Source organism: Notothenia rossii, assembly GCF_949606895.1.
Source record: "Notothenia rossii genome assembly, chromosome: 6".
Taxonomy (NCBI): Eukaryota; Metazoa; Chordata; class Actinopteri; order Perciformes; family Nototheniidae; genus Notothenia; species Notothenia rossii.
Genome location: NC_136909.1, coordinates 69,917,404 through 69,937,665, shown reverse-complemented (window position 1 = coordinate 69,937,665; position 20,262 = coordinate 69,917,404). Strand labels below are relative to the sequence as shown.

Genomic DNA, 20,262 nt, shown 5'->3' with positions numbered 1-20,262 from the left:
GTGAACTTTTCCCGACGTCACAGGAGGGGTCCCATGAAGGCGGGACTGAATGTGGAAATGCACATAAAAAAGAAACAACAACAATCCAGCAGTAAAACAGATGCATGCTAAGCACTAAACAAGACTATTTTCATTTGACAAGAGATGATATGTACATTATTTTCCTAATAATTATTCTCTTTTACTATTCTTAGAGACAGAAATGTTACCTTACACTATCACCTATTGCATCTTACAACAAGCATTATGCACATGCATGTAGCTTAACAATACATAGACCACCACGGTGATATATTTATTTTAAATATCTCCAAAACCTTTAGAAATAGTATAGGTTCTACGCCCAACTGCTCCACCACGTGGTCAACTACCACTAAGCTTGCGTTGCCTTTCAGTAACAACTAAAAGTCTAAACTCAATTAAAATGATTGTGGTTGAAAATTAAATGTTCACATAAATGCATCTTGTTCGGTACCAGTTATGTTGGTGAAAAGGCAAGGCAACATATAGCCTTGACACAAAGCATTCTGTGTCAAGGACATTGAAGGGATAAAATCTTGATCAACTGTGGTGTTGTAAAGGGCAAGACCCTCAACCTGCATGCTCTCATTGATGACACTAAACCAGATTGCATTACTAGGAACGAGTCATTGCTAGATTAAACCATAAAGAACCATATTTCAGGTATTATCTGCAAAAGACATCAGCAATAAAGTCCAAAGTGAGCGCAAATGTGTGTTGTTTACAAGTTGTTCATTGTGCAATACCATCATTTCCCACAGTCAAGTTTCCCTGATGGTAGTAGCCTATGTTGTAAACTCCTGGAACACATCATCTGTAAAGTAGGCTACTGCTGAATCACCTGGAAAAGCATTATATCCTGACCATGTTCCAGCATGGATTTTGACAAAACCATTTATGTAAAACTCAACCCCTTGTTGTCACAATGCATGACCTGGCAAAATATCATGACCAGAAAATTAAAATCCATGTGACCATCTTTGATTACTCAAAAGGCCTTCAACACGGTCCCACATAAGCACCTGTTGCAGAAGCTGGCCTACATGGGTATAACTGGCTGAATACTAAACTGGACCACAACTTTTTAACCACTTGCAAAGAAGCCGACAAGTGGTTGTAGAATGGGTGAAATCAAGAACCGTTCACATTGACGCTGGTGTCCCACAAGGCACTGTGCTAGATCCATTGCTCTTCCTATATCAATGACCTGCCGTCACGTGTGGCATCCACTGTCGGTTATTGGCGGATGACTGCTTGCTCTACAGGCCTAGAAGAGCTACAGGGTGACCTGACAATGATCCAGGAATGGACTAACACTTGGGGAATGTGCTTTAAATTAATGCTTTAAATTAATGCTCTGTAAGTGCTACATATTACGTATGTAAAGATCAACAAACCAAGGCAAACCAAGGCAAGGCAAGGCAAGGCAAGGCAAGGCAAGGCAAGGCAAGGCAAGGCAAGGCAAGGCAAGGCAAGGCAAGTTTATTTATATAGCACCTTTCAACACAAGGCAATTCAAAGTGCTTCACAAAAAATGAAAGACATTAAGAAAATGGCATTTAAAATCAGTCATTAAAAAAAAAAGATAATAAAATAAACATTAAAAGAACAAATACATGGATAAAAGTTACAGTGCAGTTTAAGATGTGAATAGTTCAATTAAAAGCAGCAACAAAAAGAAAAGTCTTCAGCCTGGATTTAAAAGTAGTGAGAGTTGCAGCGGACCTGCAGGTTTCTGGGAGTTTGTTCCAGATATTTGGAGCATAATAACTGAACGCTGCTTTACCATGTTTAGTTCTGACTCTGGGGACAGAAAGCTGACCAGTCCCTGAAGACCTGAGAGGTCTGGATGGTTCATAATTTAGCAGGAGGTCAGAAATGTATTTTGGGCCTAAACCATTCAAAGCTTTATAAACCAGCAGCAGTATTTTGAAATCTATTCTTTGACATACAGGAAGCCAGTGTAAAGACTTCAGAACAGGAGTGATATGATCCACTTTCTTAGTGTTAGTAAGGACTCGAGCAGCAGCGTTCTGAATTAGCTGCAGCTTTCTAATGGATTTTTTATTGAGACCTGTGAAGACACCATTACAGTAGTCCAGTCTACTGAAGATAAAAGCATGGACAAGTTTTTCCAAATCCTGCTGTGACATCAGTCTTTTAATCCTAGATATATTCTTTAGGTGATAGTAGGCTGATTTAGTAACTGTTTTAATGTGACTGTTGAAACTCAGGTCAGAGTCCATGACTACACCTATGTCTGGCTTTATCTGTTGTTTTGAACATTGCAGACTGAAGCTCAGCGCTAACTCTTATAAACGTTCTGCCTTGGCTCCAAAACCAACACATTAAAAACGATATTCCATGCCTGAAGATGTTTAAAGGGGTTCCCCCCTTATCTGGGGGTAGAAATCCACAACAATCTGAAGTTCAGTCAACACATTGGCCAAATTGCAACACAGGCAAAACACGTTCACTCATCTTTCTACACTGCAACCTATGACACTGTCCCTAGAAACTGAAAGCGACAGCTTTAAAAAAGGTAAAAGGAAGACTTTAAGAAACCTTTGTGTCTTTTTCACAGTCTGAAATTTCAGACAGTTAATAGTTTACATCATCCAGCATCTTTTGCAAAGGTAGGCTAATGCTAAAGTGATGCATAAAATAAGTCAACACAATCTCTGCAAGATACTTTTATAAACTACCAAGCATGGTCACTGTACTGACAGTGACAACTGTTTCTTAGCTTGTTGTTAAACCTCCACTGGATGGCGACAAAGCAGCAGGAGTACAAGTCGGCCTAATAAAAATTATGGCAAAAAACCCATTATTTTTAAAAAGGGGCTTCTCATAGCACTTTGGCACGTTATACGTATTTTCCCATTCAAGCCTTAAAATATTTAGCGTAAAATGCAAAGTCAATTCGTGTGTTCCTTCTGTGTTTCAACAAAAACAATTATTTTGTTGTGAAACGCTACATTTGATTGAATATTGTAAGGCATTATCTGCAAATTACATCACCAATAAAGTCAAAAGCGAGCGCAAATGTGCGTTGTTTACAAGTTATTCATTGTGCAATACCATCATTTCCCACAGCACCTAAAGGCAGCAACAGTTCAGAGGAAGTGGGGTTTTTGGATGCTGATCTCCGGTCTGTTATTTAAACTCCTCCCCAAAGACTTTGGGCAACAGCGGCAGCGATCCAACCGATTCCATGTCAGCACTTACAGAAAGCATAGCACAGGAAGGCAGGAAGTCAAACTTGTTGCAGTTGCCACTGCGATTACTACTTTCAAACATAAACGCCACAAGTACATTTGGAAATATAGGGATTCTTACTTTCTTCTTCATATTGCCAGCTGGTCTTTAGCGATGGACAAGCTTCGTCGTGTTTTAAGCGGTCAAGACGACAACGAAGAGTTGGGTCTCACTGACCAGGTAACGTTATCTTAACTTACTGTAGGACAGCTGTATGACACTGCTAATGCTAACGTCCTGTTACGTCAACTGGATGAAACTGATTAAAAAATACCATTGTGCTACTTTTGTTTCCTGTCTGAAACTCAGTTACCTTCCACTAACCTGTTATAATTATAAAAGTTGTGTTGTTACTGAGACAAAGTAACGTTAAACTAGTCAATAAAGTTAGCTAAAATGTCACGTTCAGCTAGCTGTGTAGCCTTTTAGCTAACATTACAGTTACATTTGCATGTTTCTTTTCGGTGTATCTTTTTAAGTCTAGGATCAAGCTAACATACCTAACGTGTTCTTCTGTAGGCATGTAATAAATTGTACTGTTTGTTTACACTTTTTACACGCTTTCCCGATGAGGAGGAAATGGGGTAAGGTGCTAACTTGAATTATGTGTTTTTATAAATCGTGGTACAACTTTTCTAAACTGTTTCACCCTGACACACCCCACTCTCCAATGCTTGCATTTATTTAAAGACTCTACTTTACATTTCCTTAACTTTACATCCTGGTACTGAGCACCTCTGAGGTCATATGGTAGAACAAAAACTTGATTTGTAAATCCACAGTATACGTCGATTTTCTTTCTAACATGTGACCCCAGGTCTCAATGATTTATTTTGACCTAATTTCCCCAAATGTAATGTACTTATGTTCTGTGCTGTTCTCTGTGTGTGTGTTTTAAGATAATACTGTATCTTGTTATCTGCCTGGCTCCAGCCAACATGTGTATATCAGCAGTGGGAAGCCTGTGGCTCTTTCTGAGGGTCGTTGTGTCTGTCTTGTGACATCCTCCCATTGTTCTCACCAGGTCCTTGATGCCAGCACTCTCAGCTACAGCACCAGGGTGAAATGGTTCGTCATATGCTTTGCAGGGGGCATCCTGTGTTCGATACTTGTGAGTGCCTTACATGATGAAAATGAGACTTGTATGTTATGTCTGACTTTATACTGACTTCAGGAATGCGGAGCGTACCTAACCCTGTTAATGCTGTAAGAAAAATTCCAAGTTATCTTTTCTTGTGCTATGTTTGCACAGCCCCCAAGTTATTAACATGGTTCATTGCAAAACCATCAGGACAATTCCGATCCTTTGTATTTAATTCACACAGAGGTTGCTTTCCGTCAGAAAATAACGTCAAGTTTTAGTTTGTAAAGTGTAGTTTGCAGTTCAAATTACAGGAAGTGTTGCAACACTTGAAGCCAACCACATAGTGGTAATTCACACGGAAAAAGTCCCATCAGAACCTGTGTATGCCTAGCTGCTAAAGTCTGATATCTCTATCAACAAACATTACATCATCTTATAGTCTCTTGATATCTCTTCCATTCAGACATTCAAAATGCATTTACCTTAAATCCACAGTGTTGCCCCATACTCTGCTTTTCTGAAGAAATAAGCAATGTTGAAACTTTGCTCCTGTGAGAAGCAGGTATTAGCTGTATGTTTTTTGAATCCCCTTACAAAAACATTAGAAGTGTTGCATCCCTTACTTACTCTAAATATCTTCCCTTACATGTTAAAATGCATAGTCTATTCACACTTAATGTGTCCCCAGTGTTGAGTGATTCAATTCGTCAAAATGCATGTGGATTAAAATATTTCTCAGGCAGCGATTCTTAAACAAAACCTGATGGTATTCTGTCAGTAGGGGGAGCCCATCATGTTTCAGAGAAACCATTAGCAGCCAACTGTCCTTGTAGTTGATTTTTGTTCTAATACAAAATAAAATACAACGTTTTATGCCTTTAATCCTATTTATGTGTGTTATTTATTTAGCTACTTGGCATTAAGCCCTATATTAATGTGTGGTCACATTGTTCTGTGTAGCTGACAGAGGCTTTTTCTTCTTTTTTGTTAGGGTTCAGCACTGCTTTTCCTTCCAAATGGAATGAAGCTTTTTGCCGTCTTCTACACGTTAGGGAACATCGCTGCTCTTTCCAGGTAAGAGGCTTCAGTCTAGCTCAAAATAGAAGTCCATAGAAATGTAATGTCTCAATATATTTTTCATGCCAGGATAACACGCTGCCAGGAATAGAACAAACAAGGAGCAACAGGTTTATACACTCTAAATAAATGTTTCCTTGATGACTGACACCACTGGCACAGATACATACATATTTCTCCAAGTTTTGCTTCTAAGCTGTTTATAAAGACAACACTGATACAACGCATGTCATTTACTTTCTTACTCTCTGTGCACCCACCAAATGTTTGGAGCACAATGCCTGGTGTTATACTTCTTTTTTATATCATAAATAATGTGTATATTTACACCATAACAGTGGTTAGTTCTGGTTCTACCCCAGACTAAAGGATTATACCTCAAATTATAATCTCCTACATTTAATCAGTTTAGCATTAGTACAATTATGCATTTTTTTTGTATAACTACCATATAAATGAACAGCCTTGGCAATCACATTGCCTTTAATAAACTTAAACAGACATGCTTCTTTAAAAAAATGCTCTATCATGCAGAGGCAGGTAAACACTACATGCAAAAGGTTAATACTGCACCTTATTAAGTTTAAGTACCATCTGTGTCATTGTACAATTTAATTAGCATACCTGAAGTTCAATTGTGTGTTGCATTAATGTCACATACAGTACATGTTGAATTCATAAAAAAAAAAACGGCCTAAAATATAAAACCCAGAAGATTCCTTATACATTAGAAGCAGCTCTGAAAAGGTTTTGTTACGAGGTTTGAATGAAGACAGATTGGTGCAGTCAGAAATGTGTTTTGAGGAGAGAGTTCCAGAGGGAGGCTGCCGCTTTGGAAAAGGCCCCGTTCCCCGTAGGTCCAGTGCTTGGTCTTCTTTGGATCAAAGAAGTGGAGGGAAGGAGTGCGGTGGTGGAGCAGGTCGGTGAGGTAGGAGGGGGGCCTGGCTATTGAGGGCTTTGTGAGTGAGGAGGAGGATTTTAAAATGGATGCGTTGGTGGACAGGGAGCCAGTGGAGGTTCTGAAGGGCAGGGCCGGGCCGGGTGAGCAGACGGGCAGCAGAGCTCTGGAAGTACTGGAGTTTATTGAAAAGTTGAGGATGCTGTTGCAGAAGCCGATTCGTGATGAGATGAAGGCATGTAAAAGGATTTTGGCAGTAGAGAAAGAGAGGAATGGGTGGAGAAATGCTATGTTTTTGAGGTAGAAAAAGGCGGTTTTGTGACCTGATTGATATGGTTTTCAAATGAGAGGTTGCACATGTGTGGGGAGGAGATACAGACTTGCTCTCATAGTTGTTTGTTTCTAAAAGTAGACCAGCCATTGGTGTTTTCTTACATTATAACTTTTATAGGAGCATGCAGATTAATTCCTTCCCAAGGACAGCATGCAATACTTTTAAATCTCTCATTATAGTGGCCTTGCTTGGGCAAATGTTCTTCAATAATTAGATGTACTACACATATACACATAACTGAGACTGATAACAGTTAAACTTTTTCTCTCTGCAGTGTGATATTGATTCAGTCAGTACGCTTGTGTTGTTGCTGCCTGCTTTAATTATGCTGCTACACTAACATATAACTGTTGTATCTTTATTGTTTGCATTTCGGGCTGTCTTATTTTCATGGTTTAGTAAGATTAGAATTTCATCTTCTATTACTAGAAATCAGGAACCTACTGGATTTTCACAACATTATGGATTATTTAGTCAAGATAATCCCAGGGCTGAATCCAATCATGTCTTTGACTTCTTTGACAGTGAACCACTGATGAGACAGGGCAGTCTCTATTTTCAGGTATCATATGTCCAGAAGGTTTAGATGCGTCAAGAAACTGGGTCACCTTCTGCTTTCATAGCCCAGGTTACCGATCAGCAGCAAGACAACAGTGTCATATTTTAAGAAGCTTAATGCATTTTTCATCTGTATGTGACTTTGACACCATGGGCTACCTCATTTGAATGAGTAGTGGAAGATTATGTCAGAAATAAGAGTCATTTTAGTGATGGATCACATGCAACTGTTTTAATAGTAAAACAATAAACATTTCTTACATGTATTTCATTTTTTGTCAATAGTATGTTCCCCTTTTTCAAACAAAATATAGTTGTTTCACTTTTGAACAGTCACAATTTGATTTATTTAATGTTGTGAATGTTACACAGCACCCTGGTAAAGGTTATTTTGAAGTTTTCTATTTTGTTCCTTTTTGGAAACAGAGGAATCTAGCATTAAGTCAATCTTTTCTGTTCAATCAATAATACATTTATTCTCAACATTAAGCAATACAGCATTCTCTAATATTACTAATGGCATTAGCATTTCTGTCGTGGTGCTTCCCAACCACCAGCAGTAGCAGCATGTGTGTAGATATCAGTAGTGTCTGTTGATAGAAATGACCCATCCCTCTCAGCAGACCGGTAGAAAGAGCCTGCGTCAACACAGACTGCTGCGGTGTCTCATCTAACAGATGTGACGCTACGCAAACTCTACCCACTCATCTCTGGAGCCCAGCGCTGCACGCCTCGTCAGCAGAGAGACAGCCTTTGTGATATTTCTTTTACCAACGTCACACATGCCACATACCCATGTAGGAGGTTTTAAAGTAGTCAAATTGATTATAGTGGTGACTTGTGGCACACTCTGGTTGTCACTGGTAAGAGATTTATTTGGGCGTATCATGTATATGGAAGCATATAGCTGACCATCCAGATGGACAGTTCCTGTTTTTCAAAAGTGTTAGGGCTGCTAGCCCTAAAAGAACAAAAAAAGCTATTTTGAATACAACACCTTGGTAACTAACTCCACCATTTTGAACAAAGAAAGAAATGGCAACACATTCGCGGCTGAACTGTTAAATAGGTGATCTTTGGAAAGAGCTATGAAAATGCCCCACAGTGTCGAATGCCTAGCACCTGCTATGAATACAAAACGTGATCGCATTGGGGCTGATAAAACCGACACTGATTTAAAAAAAATAATAATATATGTTTTCAGGTTGTCCATACTGTATGTCCTATACTTGGCAACACGATATCTAGGAAACAAATGGAGGGATATTGTTAACATTTGGCACAAACATGGGTATTTAGTCAAAAACTGATCAGATTTTTGTGGTCAAAGTTCAAGTTAAATAAGTCCTCACAACAGAAGAATTCATACAATAATCATGACAATTATACACACGTCTAACGGGATGAAACTCTACTGGTTGGCAGTGGCATAAAATGAGGAGGCAGCAGTTATACGTTTCTTCTCTATGGATATGACCAAAGAAATAGCGGAACCTTAAACATATAAAGGACAAACTACCTCTTTTTGGACAACATCATACTTGCTGTCGTCAATTCCTTTTCTTACTACTGACGTGGCAGTTCATTTTGCAACAAAATGATCCTTTTAGATGCTTTTATTTATCAATATGAATGTGATTGGTATTTCACTACATAGCCTGCATGTCATTCACTAGCAACAAACTCTTCTTGTACAGTAGTCATGGTATGTTCTGTTTGTGTCAAGCTGCAAAAATGTTGTGACGTGTTTGAGTTCATTTGTCAATATTTCAAGTCCTGCCTTGTGAGTATCACGTACATAGTATTGTCGATGCTGCTGATGCGAATTCTTTATCGTAATAACACCATAGATTACTATTTTAAACAGGTCCAATGTGTCGTTTTTGTCTGTTTCTCTATAGCACCTGCTTCCTAATGGGACCACTAAATCAGCTGAAGCGCATGTTCGATCCAAAAAGACTGATAGCCACCATTGTCATGCTGGTAAATACCACGTGTTTTACTGTTACCTTGAGACCGATGCTTCACTGGATCTGTCATGAGGCCACAAGGCGTTTTCACTGGTGTCTGCTTTCACCGACTGTTGAGGGTGTTACAGGTCTGACTTTGGATTAGAAGGCCTGGTTCAATTAAAGATCTCCCACCTTGTGATCTTAAAGGATTGTGAGGCTAATCTTGACAAACACAATCCAGCTTAGAATGATTGATATTTTCTATTGGCAGATGTCATTCCTTTTAGTTTTTAGAATGTAAGATTACTGTGAAATACTGAAAGAAATCAAGTGTAAGATAGCAAGCATGAAGATAACTATTCCTTTGTTCTTCCGTCAGCTCTGCCTCGTCTTAACTCTTTGTGCAGTGTTTTGGGTAAGTACATAATACATGGTTTTCAAAGCCAGCTACACTTATTATTAAAGTGCAGTGTTTTTAACTCTAATTACCATGTTTTATTTTACAGTGGCATAAAAGGGGGCTGGCTATCATCTTCTGTATCATGCAGTTTTTGGCAATGACATGGTAAGTTTGACCAGTCATCTCTGACTTTAGCACAGTTGTAAATAATTGACTCATCACTCACACCTACTCACATGAAGCAGAGTTACAGTTCTCTACCACTGTACATGATAAGGAGCGTTACTCTAGCTGCTTTGCCTTGTAATAAACATCCGGGAGTTGAGTTAGACACGCTGCTGGCACCTGACTTACTGCTATTGGCCCGGCCCGACTAAATCAATAAAGGTTAAACTTGTGCCGTCTTTGTTACGCTGTACATTCAACCACTCTATACTTGGAATTGTAGATGTTTCAGAACAATACATATTATTTCTAGATAGTTGAAGATGCACACAGAATATACAACTTTAACTACATTGGTTTCCCTGAGCTTTAATTACATCTGATTGACATACCCGTTGAGTGAGTCCTGTTGTAAGAAGACTGGTTGGCAGGTTGCCAGGCATCATGGTACAGTAGGTCAGTATATGTTTGACCTGTAGAGAATGAGCTAGTGATTGGATCAGCATTGTGTACTTAGGTGTTGCTACCTGTGTTCACACATAAGACAAGGTCACTGGCAGTTAACTGTGGTCATTACTACTTCTCTAATCACAGGTTCATGGTCCAATGAGACCCCTTAATTCATTTACATTTATAAAATATTTAATAAAGACCGTCATATTTTTTTTTCTCTTTAATGTATTTAATGTAGGATGTTGAGCAATTTTAACGCTGATCTAACCATGAACTGATCCATACAACAACAACAACAACAAAATGCTTCAGTCTTAGATCAATTTCCAAGACTTTATTGCAGTATCCAAAGGATCGTTTGTCATTTAATCTGCTTTAATTAACTTGTGCCAATTGAACCATTTTTACACTGCACTGTTTGATAGCTTTAATCCGGTCAACTCGGTTAAAAAGAAAGAAATAAGCAATTCATCTATAGTAGATGAATTGCTTAAATCGTGTATGGGCCTGTCCGCACTTGTAGAACTATTAATTGGAGCATATCTACACAGCAAAGACCAAGCCTTGTGAGTGTGTGAATGTGCATAGAGACACAAACCAGCAGCCCAGCCAAATCCAGCAGCCCAGGGGAGGGGGGGGGAGGGGGGGATGGACGATCTGATTGCCTCACTGAGCAGCACTGTGTCAGCCTCGTAACCAGACGGCTTTTTGCACCTACACGTTCTACGATCACTTCCGCTCTGCCTGCGTTCTTGAAGGCATCCCCATGGCAACCACAAGTCACACATCTCAAACTCATTCTTAACAGACCGGGGGGCACAGTGCACTCCCACGCAGGCACTCAGACGTCTGTGTGAAGGTGGTTCTGTTGGAAGACGTCAGCGCTGATCCACACTCAGAGGCGTGCAAAGTCCAGTCCTCAGAGTTCTGTGAAGTGACCACATCACACTAAAACACTTCTGACACAGACTCAAAGAATTCTAAAAACCAAACCTTGCTATTACTTGTTTCGCTTAGATGTCAGAGCATTTGCTTGAGAAATGTGTAAAGTATTTACATTAATAATTACAGCTCTGCTAACTGGTGGTCGAACAAGAAGGCAATCATGCTGTGCCTGTAGTTAATCATTCAACTGCTTTACAAAGTTCCTCCCATTTTTCAAATGTATCAAAACAGGGCTGGGAATCTTTTGGTGTTACACTTGAGCTGTTATCACTCTGAGTGATCGTGTTTTTGTTGTTCTCTGTGTTGGGCTACCAATCCCTCTGGAATCATTAGTACGAAGATTACAGTGTATCCAATTCATTCACCATCCATCGTGCTCGGTTAATCCCCTCTGAGCAAAACCAAAGACCCTCCAGTCCAACAATTACTGCTTGATTGAGCATTGGACTGCATATTCTACATGTTGGCGTGTTGCTCTTCAGATAGTTTAGGTCCTGTGTTCTCTGTGATGTTGTTTTATACTTTTAATCTATAGTATTTTCACTTCACATCATTACAAAGACATGACATGCAGGCAAGCATGATTCAAACAAACTGGAACTTTAATTTCAAGTAAAGCTCCTGGTTGTAAAGAACATTGAATTACAAAAATATACAGTATGTCTAGGAATGTATGGCCATACAGCGAGGGAAACAAACTTGAATCCAAGGGAAACATCCCATTTTAAATATCATTTACATACTAATTATAATGTATTTAGGAATGTATTTGTGTTGCGATAATCATGATCAGTCCTAACATTGGTGTTCTTCTCTCGTTGTTTTTCTGTTTCAGGTATAGCATCTCTTACATTCCATTTGCCAGGTAAGACAACATGATTTATGTTCCGTCTACATTGATGTGATGTGCATGTTCTTTCTGTTGTGTATTGTGTATAGTAGTGCTTTTGTAGATTTAGAGCTACCGTTTATATCTGACTGCTGTCCTGTCTATAAATGTCTCTATACACACACAACAAACTGGAGAAAATGTCCAGTGCCCCTCCAATGAAAACATGTTTTGATTGACCTCTTAAAACAGTTTGCCTCCAGCATATGGCTGTAATCCCCCCTACGACCATAGTGCAGGCACTTAGTGTCAGGCAAATGGCAGCTTGTTGTTTCACACTCCTCTGTGCTTTAGCTCTGTGACGCTATGTGCTTTATCCATAATATCTACATGAAATCATTCCCTGTGGCATAATGCTCTTTCAGACCGATTCACAAAAAGACTGCCCTTTCCAATAAAGCTTTTCATATTCCCTGTGATGAGCTTATGCTAAGCTCTAAAGGGTTAAAGCAGAATGCCACATTTTGATTAGATCAAGACCTAAATAGGCTGCCGTGCTTAAGATATGAGGATGGAAACCTCCTACTTTCTCTCTCTGGCTACATGCTTTATATGTATATTGGATAATGTGCACTATAGAACCTAAAAGCCTTCAAATCTGTAGAGAATTTTCATTCAGAGAAAATACACTCAGATTTCCACTTCTCAAATTGTCCCATATGTTGAACCTCAATGCTTTCTCAAAGCCCAGCGTGAGGTGTTGTTTTGTCAGTCCAGCTGTAAGCAGGGTTATGTCTCATTTGGCAAGAGCCCCCGTGAACCCCCCCCCTCACCTAAGTGCCCTGTGTATTTGGGCGACCCTATAATCTATCCTGACAGCCGAGAGACGTCCCATAACCACCCAGACTTCCCCCTCCCCCAACCCAAATGCTATCAACAATACCGAGCTGGGACAAAGACCTTTTCCCGTGCTACCCTTCAAAAAAACAAATTCCTATAGAGGAATGCAAATTTGACTGCTTCTGATTTCCCGAGAGCAACTTATTTATTCGTTACTCCTTTGTTATTATAATTTGTAAATTTGTTCAACACATTAATGTCCCTCTCTCCTTAAGCTTCTTAATTCTTAATCCATTTTTCATTTAATTTAGAGTTGATGGTTTATCCCTTTATTGTTTGCCATGTTGTTTCAGTGCAGCACATTTTGATCACATACTTCTATCCCTCTGAGTGACACATACTTCTATCCCTCTGAGTGACACATTAAGAAGTACCAGCCTCTTTCCATACTGACCAGTCGTACCGTGATACCTGGCTCCACTTCACCACATGGCCAATGGATTTGATCCTTTAATGTGTTTTACCTTGTCTATTTATACCCTCTCAGACCGAGGCAATACAATCTGCAGCATGTGCACTTCCCACAGTGCTTTAAGGGCTCTATTTTCCCCTAATATTTAATCAAAAATTGGGGATAAAAAATTCCCTGAGACAGATATTTTCTTCATGTATTCTTTCTGGAAATGGATATAGCATCAAGTGATTATTTCAAAAGAAACCTCAAGCTGTACGGGATGAAAAACATGAGGATTCTGGTGTGTTTAGTTCATACATCAGAGGGACAAACCTGAGCGTCTGAAGGAGCAAGTCTCCTGTCTGTCCCCCGATTCCCCCCCCCCCCCCTCTCAGACTGCTTCTGATCCCCCCTTCTCCTTTTAACCTTGACTGGTACAACACCTCCTCCACCGAAATATCACCGCCGCTCAAGGCGAAGTCTGCATAGCAACACACCGATAGCAAAAGGGAAATGGTGTGAGGGTGAATGGAGAAGGCAACGACGGCCTACGGTTGCCATGGCGATCGCTCGTATTGCATCATCCCTCACAACAGAGCACCTGGAGACAGGGAGCCCCCATCACTGTGAGCATGTGGTGCTTCCCAGCCAAAACACACTCACTTATTCATGACGAGCCCCACCCAAATCATCGCAACAAAGGGCGGGGGGGGGGCTTTATAAGTCGCTTTTAATTTTGTTCGCATGAAAGAATTTTACCTCGGCTTACATTTTTGAGAACAACATTCCTTCATTCCTGTTTGCTGCCTTTATTTCATTGTTTATAATGGTGGCTGTTGCTTAGATTTTCTTTTCTTTCCTCAGGGATGCTGTGATGAAGGTCTTCACTACCTGTGTGAGTTAGGACCCCACGGCTGTGAAGACTTGTCCTAATATGCAAACTGTAAGAGCAGTGACTGTAAAATATACATCCATGTTGTTTATACATTATATCTCCAGATTTTTACTATGGCTTGTTTCATACTGTGAATTCTTGCTTTTTTTCAAGTTTAGCTTAAGGTCTGTAACTATATTCCCATTATAACCCCTTTTTTCTTTTGATGTCAGAATGCCTTTTCAATTCTTAATATATTTAAGATTTCCCTATGTTTCATAAGAATTTTAAACTAAATGAGTACAGGTAAATTATTATGAATTTACAAAGTCCTTTACATTATTATAGATATAACCTGTAAATATATCTGACATATTTACATTTTGAACTGTAGATTTTGAAATGATCTTCTTACCTCTTGTACACAAACGGAAGCGATCTGTTTTCCTTGCAAGGCTCTGATGTGTAAAGAGGCTGTCGGATGCTCTTCCATGTTTATATATGATTATTTTCCCTTAGGCCATTGAGGCATTGCTTCACTGATGATGCACTGGGATATATGATATCCAGAGATTAAAAGCGCAGCTCCTGTCTAGCCTGTTTGTCCGCATGTGTATTTGAACACACCTGCCCCCCCTTAGCTTGTCAAATTACATTAAAATGGCCTCTTCTGCTTTAAATTAGATTTCCTAGATGTAGATATGTCCACATTAATTACGCCTTTCTGAGCATTGTGATTTTATGTGACCTAATAACCTAGAATAGCTTGCACCGAGTTCCCTGTATTGCTTCGGCATGATGGCATAGCCTTTGAGGATGTGGTTGTCATGACAACCTCCCCCGGAAGATTCACAACCTCAACCTTCCCCCATCTGTGGTGCAGATGTTCACATTATCCTCATGAGGAGTTGAGGGTTTTCTGAATAAAACGCCATTTAGTCATGGATCTCTCCCCAGATAGTGAACACACATTTAATAGCATTTATTTATCAATCAAAAGCCACATTAAGGACCAAGCGCACCCTGTTTCCCTGTGTACAAGCAGCAGGGTTTGCTCAAGGTTTACTACACGCCTCTAGGTTTCTTTGTGCTTCACGCGACTAAGTAACTACATTGCACTTCCTGTTGTTCTGCCCCCCACTAGTTTCATTAGATGCGTGTATAATGTGGTGGATTAGCATGGGCAAGATCTCCCCCAGTACTACTTGTTCAACTTACTTGGTGCAGACCGAGCAAAGCCTTGAGCAATTAATCTGAGGGATAAAACAATTTTGTCTAGCGAAGGGAGCGTGGTTGTTTTGTGATCCCACTATTTTTGGATTACGCTGAAGTTTTAAGGTTGAAGAGAAAGTACCCCTGACCTCTGCAATCTGTTGCAGTCTCCCAACTGTTTTCTTTTTATTACATGTAATCCATTGTTATGTCAGAGAGGAGCGGGATCCCACGCACAACAACCAATGAATCAAAAACAAATCTGAGTCCCCTTCCGATAAATAATCCAGCGCATCATTCATGTCATGAAGAATAAATAACACTCCATTATAATGTTTATTTTTTTATTATTCAAGTGAGTTGGCCTCAATAGATATTTGATTGAAAAAGATCACAAGTCTCCTTTGAAAGTATGAACCACCATGGGCCCAATGTTACACATGCCAAATGTTATTTCCTATTTTAAAAGCAATTCACTTAAATTCCATACTTTCTCTGTGGTTATCATGGAGCAATTTAATAATGCATGGTAAATGTTTCATAAACTGTAAAAGATCTACATTATCAGGCAATTTCAAATAAACAATCCAAAAAAATACAGATTTAAATGGAATTATTGATTTTATCTTACACTCTACAATGAGGGAACAAAATCTCATCGAATCGATTGAGGTACTGTCTACATAAAATGCAGATAACGGGGAAAAGGGAAAGAAATCAATATTGAGACTATTTGTGTTTTACCCTGGATGTGTTTCGGCTGCATGGCTGAAAGAACAACAACGGATCATCTATAGACATCAGTTCTTTGATATTTGAGACTATTGACTGAATGAGAGGATTGTGCCAGTGACATGTTTTGTTTGTTCAAGTACAGAGAGTTATCTTACAGCACCAAGGACCAAATGCTATCTTTATGACCATATGATATATAGTACAGAATTTGGGGGTCTTTACAGCCAGGGGGCTACTTTAACCAAAGAATGTGATTTGGAGATGAACATTTTCCATTTTTTGGTATTTTCCTCAAGTTGTTATGGTTCATATACAGGCAGTGTAAACATGTCTTACCTTGTTCTCAATTGTTTTTCTTGTCTGAATCAGGATTGGGTTATTGCCAAGTAAAGTATTCACTGAAAATGAACTTTCCTTATTTGGTGCATACAATACACTTATTCAGAAGAAATAAAAAAACAGTAAAGAAAAAAAAATGTGTTAAACGTCATTTAAAAGATTCTTGTACTTATATGTTCAATATAGCTAGTGTGTATACAACTAACTATTAAGGGACATTTATGTAAACGCATACATAGGATTTGAAAGAAGACTCTTAGTATTTTCTGATTCATTTTCATTTATATTGTCTGCTTGTAGGCTAAATACGAAATTCAGCTGTGGTTAGATATATTAATCCTCTCACTTTAACCAAACACAATTATTTGAAGATGTTTCATATTCTTGGAGGATGATTATCTTTGAATCAATTTGACTGTAATACAGCAGAGCGGCGCTGTGAGGAAAACATGAGGTTGATGTCGCTCATTGCTTCAGGAAGTTATTGGAAATGATGAAATGACATCACCACAGTTTTTTCCTGGCTTTGTTTGGTGCTTTTCCTGACCACGCCTTCCTGCCAGCTCCACCATAAAGCAGCCAGGCCTCAGTGTTCACCAGTTGAACTCCGGTCAGTGTGGACAACAGGTGCACTGCAGCTCTCTCCGCCTCCCTGCTGGATAATGCCCGCAGAGAAGCGCCGCTCGTCGCTTTGCGCAGCGCTTCCTCATCATCTGCACTTTGTACATTTGTACGTTTTTGTATCCTGATCACTTCCAGCCGCAAGAATGCCTTTTCCGCCCCTCAACCTCCACCAGCGGATCTCCTCTCCTGGCAGGGATCTATTCGGGAAAAAGAAATCCACCGGAGTGCCTGCTCACACTGAGCTCACCAGCAAATCCGGCGGAGAGAAAGCGGGGTCGGATAGGGAGAAGCAATCCTCTCCTTGGACAACCGCGAATTTAAGGAATTTGGGCCGTAAAGCCCATCGAGAGAAGAGCAAAAGCCCTACTCAGAAGTCAAGTGGCGGTCAGGAGACCCAGGGAAAAAGCTCCTGGCTGTCGGTGCCCAAACCTCAGGACTCAGAAGGAGTCAGGCGCTCCAGCTCCATGGACTCCGCCAGACACCTCCACGGAAAAGATGAAGGGAAGAAGGAGATCCAGTTTACCCTCAGTCTCACCCCTGAAGCCATTCTTGTCATCCAGAAACGAAATCTAGAAAAGCAAATGATGGCAAAGCAGCAGAAGTGTTGCGCATCCGCGGACTTTCGACACCGGCGGGTATTTCCATCCAAAAAGGCGCACGGATCGTCCAATAAGGGCTCCGCTCCTGTGGCCAAAGCGGAGAGCGTAGAGCAGGACATCACCGCCATCGTTAAGATATCTCTTTTGAATGATCAGTACAAGTACGACGATGTAGAGTATGAAGACGAGGACGGAGACGTGGACGAAACTGTTGTTAGGAAATGTAAAGAGTGGCTTAAAGGAGTCGAGAATGCCGCTGCTTTGGGGAAAGTCGACAAACTTTCTGCACTTCCGCACCTTAAAGGATGCTGACACATGACTTTTGAACTTTTTCTTTTACTGAAGAGATGATGGACTCATGACAAGTGTGCACCGATGTAGGCCTGCTGCAATGGCATCTTACATTTGAGTTATGTAAATTAAACGTATGCAAATGAGGGGAGACAATTAACTCCAGTTTGATTCCAAATTGTATGGCTTATTAACTATTAAATATATGTCAGCAAGAAAAACACTCATTGGACGAAATTCACATAGAAAAGTAATAATTTTGACATTGGACACACCATTTTTTTTTATTGCGTGTGGCACTGTAGCCAAAAGTACTTCTTATGGGATGTTGCTTTGAAGTTTAAAGCCTGGTCAATGTTTGTTAAAGTTAGAACTGAACACCTTAATAACCTCGTCCTTTGCACATGGTTTTGTTTTCAGTGGATTGGCAGAGGGGTTTGCGTAAAGGGACGTGGAACGGTTCCTTTGTGTGAGTGATCAATACGCTGTCAACAACAGCTTTATGCGCGCCTGCTGCTGAAACCAAACTGGACTGTTTATTTTTCCTCTAATCACAGAGGGTTGTATCCTTTTTATGGATTTATCATTGATGTACAGTATTTAATATTTACTAAATATTTGTACTGTCAAACGTTTTCTCAGCTGATGATTTTATGCCATTTGAAGTAAAAATGTCTTTTTTAAATTATGCAAGTGTCTCTGACCCGTTTGAATATTTTAAAAGCTGATTGTATTGGATAACTACCTTACATGTTGCTGGTTTGCAGTCACTCAGATTTCTTTGACACTGCTGGCCAGTTCCCAGACTGTAAAAGGCTCTTTTGTTGCCACTGTTGCTACCTGAGGCCATTTGGGCATTAGTGATGTAAGCTTCTTAGATTTCCTGTTAAGCGGGCTGACCAGTGTATAGTAGGGCCCAGGTACTTGATCCCTTCAGGAAATTACTTCCAGTTTTCTTTACCTTTGTCCTATTAAACAAAACAATGCATGTTACTAAACATAAATAGTGGTGCGAAATATCTGGGAGATAAATTCACCCTGAGTGCCAGAACAACATGGTTTGCAGCAAAGGTATTCCCAGTTTGAACTGAGGGCATAATCCCACTGAGCTACAATATCTATGTTTTACTTCTATAAGAGGTAACTAACTTTGTGTACTGCTCAGGGAGAAACAGCTGGTCCGAAATCAATTTGAGTGCTTTAAAAACAAACATGCCCTGTTTTGTTGGCAAGAAAACAAAAATAAACCAGAGTTAATGAGAAATTAAGCATTAAAGACACGTTTGGCTTCTTTGATGGTTCTCAGCGGTCTATTGTACTGACAATTAAATGGAAATGTAAAGTAAACTGTGATCCCTTCCAGCTTTGGACACAAATGAAACCTTCATGCGGGGTCACAAACATATTTTAAATATTTGTGGTTGTGTGTACAGAGTGAAGGCTCTCTGCAATAAGGCTTTACCATTGTTCTCCGTCACTTGGTAACCAAAGTTTGTGGTAGACTTTAAAGCCCCAAATTGGACGGCGAAGTGTAACCTCTAAGACACATTGTTTCTGAAAAGCCCACACGCCGACAGCTGGTAAGACATTCTTGAAAAATGACTTTTATGCTCCTATAACATTGCAATTTAATATCATTTTGAAATTTGACGCCAAAAATCTTTTTTCCAAAGGTATAATCAACAGATTTGCCATGCAATCTGTGTGCAAGGACCTTCACCAACCAAGCCTTCTTCCTTCTCTTTCGAATGCACACTTACTACCTGTTGGTGTCGGAAAGGTATTTTAAATAATCCACTTATCAGCACTGAGTTTTTTTATTTTATTACCATGGTAATTGACATTTAAAACACCTATGGAGTAGTTCATTAGTTGTCAAATATGTGTCTTTCCATTGTGTTCTAGCACATGACATTACAGATCTCACATGTGAGTGAAGAACAAGCAACCAGAATAAAGCATCTTGTCCTGAATAGATGTTCCCATTCAGTGTCACAAAGTGGTTTATTTGTTGCATGTCACAGTCTGAGATCATGGCTGGACCAGTACAGTGTGTACCAAGACCCGTCCGCCTCTCCCGTGATGATATTATCAACGGGCTCGGTGTCCAAAGGTTGTGTAATCCCTCTCTATTGTGTCATTTCAATTGTGCCCTTGTTTATGTGCCTCTCTCGTGGTATTCATTGCTGTCTTGTGTGTGCCTCAAGCTGAGCTATTCATGTCTGTCCTGGGGGTGAGAGCTGCATTATTGTATCTGAAGTAGCTGAAATACAGTGTTCAACAGGGGAAAAGAAGAATTAGTAGAAATTAAAGAAGCAGG

The 20,262-nt window shown here is 39.9% G+C and overlaps 2 protein-coding genes across 2 annotated transcripts; both read left to right on the top strand.

The window, feature by feature from the left end:
• Window positions 1-3,194: 3,194 nt before the first annotated feature.
• sft2d1 (SFT2 domain containing 1) lies at window positions 3,195-14,737 on the top strand. The gene is made up of 8 exons (XM_079689535.1): window positions 3,195-3,459; window positions 4,304-4,390; window positions 5,355-5,437; window positions 9,132-9,213; window positions 9,562-9,597; window positions 9,689-9,747; window positions 11,981-12,010; window positions 14,133-14,737. The coding sequence occupies exons 1-8, from the start codon at window positions 3,394-3,396 to the stop codon at window positions 14,170-14,172; spliced, it is 483 nt and encodes a 160-aa protein (XP_079545661.1). The 5' UTR covers window positions 3,195-3,393; the 3' UTR covers window positions 14,173-14,737.
• A 1,893-nt stretch (window positions 14,738-16,630) lies between these two features.
• Window positions 16,631-19,927, top strand: prr18 (proline rich 18). The gene is made up of 2 exons (XM_079689534.1): window positions 16,631-19,522; window positions 19,616-19,927. Exon 1 carries the CDS (start codon window positions 17,196-17,198, stop codon window positions 17,961-17,963), a length of 768 nt encoding a protein of 255 aa, XP_079545660.1. The 5' UTR covers window positions 16,631-17,195; the 3' UTR covers window positions 17,964-19,522; window positions 19,616-19,927.
• Window positions 19,928-20,262: the final 335 nt, after the last annotated feature.